Genomic DNA, 10,603 nt, shown 5'->3' with positions numbered 1-10,603 from the left:
TTACTCCTAAAAGACAATAAAATTCCTAACAAATAAAAATTTGTTAATTCTAATTCGTTCTTAACGAATAAATTAATAATTTAATATGTCATGTAGATATTATTTTATTAATATAAAAAAATTATTAATAAAAAATTAATCAATCTCACAAAAAAAAATTATAAACTAAAAATAATATTTTTTATTAAAGACCTTGTTATTATTTTTTGAAGTAATTACCAAGGCATTTAAAAGTTTTTCTCCTAATAATACTGATACGATGAGTTATTAATTTGTTTAGTAGAGATAATATAAAATGAGTGAATAAATCTATTGTTATTAAGAAAAACTAGGAGAAGTAATTTTTTGTTAATCATCAGTAATTAATTTTATTTTAAAAATATAATTTAAAATTTAGAATTAAAATTTTATAATTTAAAAACTAAAATTTAAAATAAATAAAATAATTTTAAAAAATAAATTAATATTAGTTAAAAAAATTAAGTCCCTAATATTATTCTATTATTAATTTTATAAGTAAATTATTCCTTTCTGATATATATTCCTCCTACTTTTTATCCATAAAGAAAAGGTATGCGATGTCATAAGTGGGTTCCTTAAATTTTGTGCTGCAACGATGTGGTATTAACTATTAACGCCAAATATGATGATATTATTCTTGTAAAAGGTGCTCTATGAAATATACATCACATATATATTACATGCTCCCAACTTGCTATTCTTTTTTCTTTTATTTCTTTTTTCCTAAAATATATTTGTTTGCATGTGTTATACTGTTATCCCTTTCACAATCGTATATTCGTATTGCAATTGCCGTTTCGGGTTCTCGTCTTCTGGATTCTAAATTATCTGTTCGATATCTACTTTCGTTCTAGTTTAGTTTTTCTATAAGAAAAAATAACTAGATTAAATAACATAAATAAATTAAATAATCTTTAATATTATATCAATGTCTTAAAATAAAATAATTTACATACATGTCTTGAATGTTTCTATATAAATCGAATCAATTAAATTTAATTTATACTTTTTAATAGTAAATCGAATCAATTGGATTCAATTTAGCATGTGTATATTGTACCAGTAATAAATCGAATCTATCAAATTTAATTAATATAAAAACATTCAAAACATGCATATAAACTATTTTATTTTAGGATATTATTGGTGTAATATGAAAATCATTTAGTTTGTTTATATTATTTACCCTAAAATTATATTAATTTATTATGAGATAATATTTAATTTGGTCCCTGAACTTACATGCGAGTATCAATTTAATCTCTGAGGTTTCAATTGCCTCTATTTAGTCCTTAAAATTTATAAACGTGCCTCATATTAGTCCTGAGAAGATTTTTAATATAAAAACGTTAATGGAGCACTGTTATAGACCATCAGATGTCACGTTAAAACTTGAAAAATGATTTGGTTTTTGCCATTTAAATAGCTCAAAAACGGCATCGTATTACTTATTTTGTTAGGTAAAATTTTAATAAACACCATTTACGATGTTGTTTTTGGGTTATTTGAATGCCAAAACTAAAATCACATCATTTTACAAAGTTTAGTGTGACATCCGGTTGTTCATGACAGTGTTCTGTTAATTTTTGTATGTTAAAAATTGTTTCAAGGACTAACTTAAGTTATGTTCATAAAGTTTGGAGACTAAACAGAAGCAATTGAAATATCAGGGACTAAATTGAAATTCGCACGTAAATTTAAGGACCAAATTAAATATTATCTCATTATACGACAATTAATTAATGGAACATGCCAGTCTACCTTCTTCATCGGTAAAAGTAGTTAGTTTTCCCTTTTTAGCTAAATTTATTTATAAATTAAAGCAACTATATATATCATGTATGACGTGAATTTGGGTAGAGGAAGTTATGTATCAATGTATCATATCTGACTTTGTTCACAATGAAAGGATCTTGGAAATGGGACTGATAGGACAAAATTGAAGAAATATTGTAAGCATAACATTATTTCAAATGTTATGCATACTTATTTCCTTCTAGAAGCATTAAAAATTCTGAAATGGTCAGAATGAATGGCAAGATTGAAGGAATATAGTTAGAGACTTAATTAGATTTAAGCCAATCATTAAAGTTTACACTTGAGGTCCTCTTTTGGTACATATGTATGTCAGAGGCAGTTCTTTAATTAACTTTTTACTACAAAATAAACCAGAAAATTATACATGATCTCATATTGCAGGGTACCAAAACTTGCATAAAAAGGATAATTCTTTTTCCCATTTCCCATGAATAAGAAACTAAAGATACTAGCTACTATTATATAATTAACAAGCATATGCATTCATATATGTTCTTCTTCATTTACATGCATTATGATGATCATTATTCACACTTACACAACCATCATTTTCTTTTAATTTCCCTTGTTTCTGCTCACTACTCCTCTTCTTCTTCTTGTTCTTCATCAACATCATCTTCTTCTTCTTCTTCTTCTAGAAACTCATCATCATCATCATCATCAGGATGAATAAAATGGAGCTTCAATCTTCCATCCTCTCTAGAAGCATGTAAGAACTCCTGTGATGGTACCCGTATCTCTTCCAAGACAAACCTGCCATTACTCCTGAATGATCTGAACAAAACCCCAGGCTTCCCACTCCTCCCTATGCTTGAAATTGGAGGAGGGTAAGAGTTCCCTCCACCACTACTCATCCTTGATGACCTCCTCCAATGTTCCCCACCGCCACCACCATAGCAATCATTATATTCTTCTGAAACTTGTGCTGCTGCATGGCTTTCAGAACTCCAAGATGAAAAGCTGTCACTGCTCTTGTGCCTCCTGCTTTTGTTGTTCCTTGATTCACCAAAATCTTCACTGTTATTCTGGTTTAGCTTTGTGTAATTTGATGACGATGATATTAGAGTAGTCTCCTTGAAATGGAGTTCACCAAATATCTCAGTGAAAGAGTGCTGTTGATGCTCTAAGGGATTCACTACTACTGGTTTGATTTGGTTCCATGAAAGGGATTCAATCAGTGTTGGATTTTCTGGTAACAGCTTATTCTCAAATATATGCTGAAGGCTCCCACAAGCTGCCATGGCCTAATGCCTATAATCACACACTAGTTTTATGCTTAATTGGTTTCTGAATACCACAAAATAAGATAGAGTATAGTAGAGGGAATGAAGCTAAGGGTGACTCAACTTTTGTTTAGGTGGTTGAGTGAGATATAAAAAAGGAGAAAAGATGCATGGAAATAGCATGATAATGCCCAACAAAAAATCAAAGCTGAAGCTGCTATTATATAGGTAGCAAGTTCTGATTTTTTTGCTACCCTTCTATTATATTGGCTTGGAATTTAATGGGTGGTTATGCTATGCAGCTTGGTCACTATTTGGTAGCCACAAAACGTTCCTAGTAATTAGTCTCATCATGAGAATTATCTTACTTTACTACTTGTGCTATGTGTATACACTTGTATGCTGAATCAAATTCTTAAGTTTATGCGAGTATTCAAGTGGGGCAGGTTAAACCGAATAATAGTGATTGGTATATATATGAAGTAAATAACTCATCAGAATTTAATCAGTTTTTGAATTTAGAATTTAAAAGTTATATGAATACCCTCATCCAAATTAAAAGTTACCTTTATTCCACACATTCATGGTAATATCTTGTTTGAAGGACCAAGTCATGAGTAGTAGTGTTGTATGTGATACACAAATTGCAAGATGCAATTATAATCTTTAATCTTGTACTCTTAATCTTTAAAAAGCTATGACTTAAAGAGAGGTAGTAGTGCATGCTGATGGCGATAGGATTCACACTAGCTATTCCCTTTATTAATTAGGACCACAAACTTTCTTGCTTGGTTTAATTGTGAGGGTGTAAATGAACAAGGTTATGAACCTTTCTTGGTGCCGTCCAGAGTACAATGATGTGAACGGCAAGACTAGTTACTTGTACACATATATACAGCTTCAACTCCAATCTTCGAAATCATATGCACATTAATTAAATTAACCACTTTTTATGTTCACAAGTGGCTTTACACCATTGGATGTTGGAAGGCAACGTGGCATGCTTGTGTGCACTGTTTTCATGTGACTGGTGGTGGTGATTCAGCACTTATTAATTACCATACTATATCATATTTGCAAATTGGCTAAAGTTGAACCATGAATTTTTTGGATAGGATGCTGATGATGATGATGAGGCTACACCAAATCTTAGTTCATATGGAATTATCTTTGTTCATAAGAATAAAATATGAATCTATCTATATCTATCCCTTGTAAGCTACGTTTTTGGTTAATTAATATCTCAAGTACTAATTGGTGGTTGGTTCACTTCTTAGCTCTCAAGTATAAGATATTATTAAATGTTTATAAAATTTACCACTAAAAATTTTTATTAGTACCTAAAATTGAAAATGAGTGAAGTCAACTCATGAGATAATTCAAACTCAATTTGTGAAGTGCTTGATAAATTAAGTTTGTAAGTTAGTGAGTCAAATTTGAGCTTAGATTTAAGTTTATATATTAAATGTGTCAAATTTAAATTTAAATAACTTCAACTCATTAGCTCGTAAATTAACTCAAATAATAATAGTCATTTTTATATGGGCGGGATATTTCCATAAAAACGCGTAAAACATCTTTTTGTAAAGACGCTTACATGCCACATTATTATTGGACATATTAATGAACCAGTTATTTTTGAATTTCTTAACAAATTAGAATAAAACCGATTTTTTTTATAACAATAACAAGAAATCCAATTTTTTTAGGGATCTAATTGTATTTTCAAATTTTTAGGGATTCAAATGTCTATAAAACAAAAAGTTAGAGATATATTTGTTTTTTTATCAAAAAATTTAAAGATATTCGATTTAGATTGTGTAATTCGATCCGATCAAAACGGGTCTAATAATTATAACGCAGACAATTAGGTTTATTATTGTTGTTATAATAAACCGATTTTGTTCTGGTTTATTACAAAAATAAATTATTAACTAGTTTAATAAAGATGTCCAATAATAACATGACATGACACATATAAACATCTTTAAAAAAGACATTTTTAGTGTCTTTATTAAAGTGGTATCCTTTTTGTATATGATTTTGATAGGAAACATAAACAAAAATGTTTGGTAACAAAAAAATATTAGCCAAATACAATCATAATTTATTTTATTTAACATTTATTAATGAATTCTAAATAAGATAAGTTGTGACTTTTTTGTTTCTCTTCTTAACATTACTAAAATATAAATTATACATATTTATAAATAAACAATATATAAAATTAATAGTTTTTTTATAATTTATATAGAATTATAGATTAGTTCATGTTATTTAAACTATTTCGTAAATTTTTTGTGACCGAACTTGAGTTTAAACTATTTTAGTTTAACTCGGCTCACTTCTAGTATTATGGTATCCCAAATGTGACCTCATCATTAGAATTTCTTAATAATTTCTGATTGAGGTTAAATTTGGAATCACCCTGCTGCTGTATGTGCTAGACTGATAGTAGTTAAACTCTACAATAACAATCACATGCTGCTTTTGGGATTAGGGGAAGGGCAAAGAACATTCATGCATCACTCATGCATGTGATTTTTTCATTTACTATTATCATTGCTGGTGGAAAGAGCACTTGGAATATTCGGTTTCAAAACTTTTATACATGCCTGCTAATGCTATCTATGCTACCTTCTAGGAAAGTGCAGTGGTTGGCTCTCATACTTAGCAACCTTATCATCATAATGCACATACAAGGAAATATATAGAAGCATTCTGCAATGCGACATTTTTCCTTTTCATTCATTGTGTGGTTTTCTTTTCTCGTGATATTTCCCACCTTCATGAAACACCACCACATTTGTATAAACTTTCTTTGTGGACCTATCTCCTCACAAATCACAATCATGGACTCATGTCATTTTCATCATCAAAAGTTTGAGATAAATCTTACTTCCACTATAGTATGGGCCAACTGAAGAAAAAATGCCTCTACTTAAAATGAAACTCGTAGCATATCATATTACCATGTATTTGCAACTAAAGTTTATGATAAGGATTTCTTTTGAATACAATATTAGGATATAAAAAAAACTCAGATATTTTTATATCAGTAGAATTGTTTGACTCAATTACTCTCTAACTTAAGAGTCTTATATACACAATTAAATACCAATACATTATCAGTAAATAACAATTAAACTGTTATGATAAACCTATTTTAGCAGCCACACATTGGCATGGAACCTAGTTAGTACAACATTGACAGATGAATCGATGTGGTTTAGGGGGTGATTATGAACAGAGGTAAATAGAACACACAGGAAAATGAGATTTGATTACAATATTAGTGTGATGATCATAGTGTTATGCATGAGCTCAGATAAATTAATCAAACTAGGAAACAATGAAAAAACATAAAGGGACAACTTCACAAACTACACCTAGCAATTTTGCAATAACTTCACAGACATAAACATACAATTCCAATGTCAAAATAATCAAATTTACACACACTATTATGCTTCTTTCACCTCCAGGGTTTAATCTGCTCAGATCTTGAATCTGAGCTGTTCAAATTCCTAGTTCCCTTTTTCTCAACATTTTCATGGATCACAGCTAGCTGGCCTTTGGATTTTTTAGACCCTTTCCTAGCATTTGAACTACTTGATTGGCCACTCTTGTTACTCTTCATGTTTCCTTTTGGTGGATAATCACAGTACAAATTCTCATTGGAAACTTGATTCTCAGAAAAGCATTCCAAATTTTTAGCTTCTAACTTGTTCTTGGGGGATTCAGGGCAACATTCTAAGAAAATTTCCTCAGAAGCAGAGTTTTTCTGAACCTCTTCTTCATTTTGTGCAGCAGTATCTTGCTGGCTAGACTCCAAAGGGGTATGGTCGAAATTCTCATCAGGAAGCTCCAAACATGATCTAGAAGGTTCTAAATACGATCTAGGAGACGGTTCTACCACGGAATCCCTTCGCTCCCGCTGTGTCCTTAATATCAGTGTCTTCAAGAAGTTCATCACTTGAACTGCATACATCAATGCAGTGATAGGGTCTGCCATCTGCAAGAAAGAAAACACCAAACACTTTAGGATTATATGAATAAGCATGAGGTATATCAAAGATGTAATGCAAAAAATACTTAGCCCAGAACAAAATTCAGTATTTTGCCAATCAGTTCATGTTAGTTAATAGTGGAAAGGTTTCAAATGCAATTAAGACATTAGAAAGGTTAACAACCTGAGTCATGTTGGGAGCAAAAACCATAGCAATGTTGCGTGCATTCATCTTATTGAGATGTTCATACTCAGCAACATCAGCCATGAGATTGATGGCCCAATCCAAGAGTGAAGCTTCAGTGTGAGGCAGATGCCTCACTAGTTCAACACAGTCATCTTCAGTCTGGCATTTCAGCACTTGATCTTGAGATAATGAATCCAGAATCCCAGTTGGAAGTTCTCTAAACCATGCCTTGCAAATTACAACAATATCAATCAAAATTATCATATATGAACATCACTGTCTCAAAATCTAACAGGTTCCCTATCTGGAAACTAAATCACAAAGTCATAAACAAAGAAAGCAGAGCAAAATTATTATGTTTGTCTTTGTACCTTAATTAATGCAGCCAAGGAATGAACATCAACAGTTTCTGGGACCACACCCAAATTGAGTTGATCCCTAACATATTCCTCTTGACTATTGTCTGCATTTATTCTGAAAATCCCCTCAGCCTGAATCATAGAAACATTGTTTTGACTTATGACTACATTTATTTATTTTGTTTTCGGGAAAAGTTCCATTCAATGGTAGTAACTGGTTTGAAATGAGAGAAATAAATTAAAGGTGATGAACCTGCAAGCCTCCTTGAGAATACAAGCGGCTTTGCATCAGCAGCAGAATTGTTGGCACACTGTTTCCTCTTGAGTCATACGATAACTGCATGGAATCTGTTGAAACTCCAAAAACCGTTGCACTGCCACCTCAAAGTTCAAACAATAAATCATCAAGAATGTTTAATCATCAACTCTGTCAAATGTACCAAAAGAATCAAAAGGACAGTATTGTAAACTGGGAAAAATACATGTCTTATTGAATCAATATATTCTATACAGATGACTGATTCGATAGCTAATTTTCTGTACACGGCTAACATGGTTGTTTATTTATTTCAATATATATTTATTCAAGGGTAATGCCACTCCAATAATCCAAATGTTGAATCATCAATGTATTGTAAACTGGATAAAAGTACCTAGCACTGGGAGGCCTTCTGGGGACTTCAGGTTCGAACTCAACAGGCAAACCCAAGAATCCATTGAAGCGATCAAAGGTGACATGCGCAACGTGGCGCACGTTAGTGGGGGAACCAATGTTCATGGTGAGGAAGAGAGAGGAAGGCTTGAGGGTTGAGCAATGAATGGGAAGAAGAAAAGGTTGTTGGTTTATGTTTGTTTAATTTGTTGAAGTAGTTGTTGTTGTTGTTGTCCTTAGTGAAGAAGCAAGATTGAAAATGGGAATGTGGGGAGAGTAGTAGAACTTGGTCATGGCTGGCAATGAAAGAGGCCTTTACTTGGAATATAAAAAACAAGAAGAAAAGATTTTTGCCATTTAAGAAAGCCATGATCAGGAGAAGGACTTTTGCTTATTTCAAATTTACAAACACAAACCACAAGGAAGACTCTTGAGCTTGAGTTGAGTTGAAGAAAAGTGTTGCAACAAAATCATATAGTGGGGTGGAACGTGAGAATCATTAACTCAAATTCGTGTTTTTAATTTTTGAATAGTTAATAAGATATGATGTAATAATCTATGTTGCGTGTTGTGGAGCGTTGAACAAGCAATCGCAGTTCTAGTAATAGAGGAGGAGTAGAGGTAAAGCCACATATCTGTGCTTTGTTCCTCAACTATATCTACTAAGTAATAACAATCATCCTTCACAAAAATGTTATTTGTAGATCAAAATCAGCTAATAAAATCAGCCACTAATATATTTGTGTATAAATATATGTGTAGTTTAATTTATTTCAATGTGTATTTATAATTTAGTATGTATTTTATACTAATGGCTAATTTTAGTGGCTGATTTTGGTGTACACGTAGCATAACTTGATAATCAATCACCTATTTATATAAACAACTATACTACGTATACACTAAAATTAGCCGTTAAAATTAGTTACCAATATAAAATACATGTTAAAATATAAATACATATTAAAAATAAATTAAACCACATATATATTTATATATAAATACATTAATGACTATTTTAATAGCTAATTTTAATGTATAAATAATATTTTTATTATATAAAATATATTTTAAAAATAAATATAACAATACATGTCTTTATATAAAATATATAAAATAATTGATTTAATAGTAAGGTAAGGTTTTAGTATTTGCTATTCACATAGCATGCATTTTCAATGAGAGAAAGTTTAGGCACCAGCACTTTTATTAAAATTTGGTCAATATTTAGAGCTTGTTTTGGTGAGTTTTTTAAAAAAAAATTTTAAATTATCTTTTTTCAAAAGATCTTATAGAAAAGTAAAAGTAATTTTATGTTTGGATATCTCATGCAAAAAGATCTTTTAATTTATCAATTATGTTTTGGTATAACCATATAAAAGTACTTTTTTGTTTATTTATTATGTGAAAAAATATTTTTTTTAAGAAAAAAGATCTTTAAAAAAAAATAAAATTGTAACTTCTCAAAAAAGATATTTTTTTCTAGTACTTTTACTTTTACTATTAGAAATTTACTAAATACGTTGAAAAAAAATATTTTTTCAATAAAAAAATATTTTTTTATCAACTTAATGATATCTAAACAAGCACTTAACCAGTAAAAAAAAGTGAATAATCCTATATCATTAGATATAATTTTACATTATTAAAATTATTAATAATAACTAATTAATGGCTATAAATCACAAAACCTGTAGTCTTCTAACACTCTTCTTTTAATAATGAGAAGATCACGCATAAAAAATATATTATATGTATAAAATATATTTTAAAAATAAATATAACAATACATGTCTTGATATACCATATATAAAATAATTGATTTAGTAGTAAAGTAAGGTTTTAGTGTTTACTATTCACATAGCATTTTCAATAATTGATTTAGTAGTAAAAAAATATATTATATGTATAAAAAATTAACTATTAAATTAATTATTATGTATTTATATAAAAATATATGTGATAATATTTAATCTATTTTTAATATATATTTTATGAAAATATTTTCCTAATTGAATAACTATTTTTTTTATAAACATCGCATAATTGATTTAACAAATATCACTCAACTGATATAATATAAGGTGACTAGTATCAATATTTTCATATAAAATAATAATTAAATAATGACTCTTATTATATTATATAATTTAACTAAATATATTAAACTATCTAATAAGTAATTAGTAACAACAATCAATTACAGCATTGTAATAGAAACAATTTGAATCTAAATATCTAATGAAATCTTATTTTCTTATAAACACAAATATTATATGATTTTGAAAGTTAAGAGCATTGGATGCAGGGACAGATGTATGTTATAAGTTTTAT

The 10,603-nt window shown here is 29.4% G+C and overlaps 2 protein-coding genes across 3 annotated transcripts; both read right to left on the bottom strand.

The window, feature by feature from the left end:
* Window positions 1–2,158: 2,158 nt before the first annotated feature.
* Window positions 2,159–3,080, bottom strand: LOC107461841 (uncharacterized). Its single transcript, XM_016080390.3, has one exon. It carries the CDS (start codon window positions 3,078–3,080, stop codon window positions 2,418–2,420), a length of 663 nt encoding a protein of 220 aa, XP_015935876.1. The 3' UTR covers window positions 2,159–2,417.
* Window positions 3,081–6,321: 3,241 nt separating this feature from the next.
* Window positions 6,322–8,730, bottom strand: LOC107461839 (rho GTPase-activating protein 1-like). Of its 2 annotated transcripts, none has more exons than XM_016080388.3 (5): window positions 8,271–8,730; window positions 7,871–7,991; window positions 7,630–7,749; window positions 7,256–7,486; window positions 6,322–7,077 (listed from the first exon to the last, which is right to left on the bottom strand). In XM_016080388.3, the coding sequence occupies exons 1-5, from the start codon at window positions 8,393–8,395 to the stop codon at window positions 6,538–6,540; spliced, it is 1,137 nt and encodes a 378-aa protein (XP_015935874.1). In that variant the 5' UTR covers window positions 8,396–8,730; the 3' UTR covers window positions 6,322–6,537. The 2 variants fall into 2 exon arrangements, with proteins under 2 accessions (XP_015935874.1, XP_020984910.1); XM_021129251.2 differs by having other exon boundaries at window positions 7,871–8,044; window positions 8,271–8,401.
* Window positions 8,731–10,603: the final 1,873 nt, after the last annotated feature.

Source organism: Arachis duranensis, chromosome 8 (genome assembly GCF_000817695.3).
Source record: "Arachis duranensis cultivar V14167 chromosome 8, aradu.V14167.gnm2.J7QH, whole genome shotgun sequence".
In the NCBI taxonomy this organism is placed as follows: domain Eukaryota; kingdom Viridiplantae; phylum Streptophyta; class Magnoliopsida; order Fabales; family Fabaceae; genus Arachis; species Arachis duranensis.
This window is presented reverse-complemented; position numbering and strand designations above follow the sequence as displayed.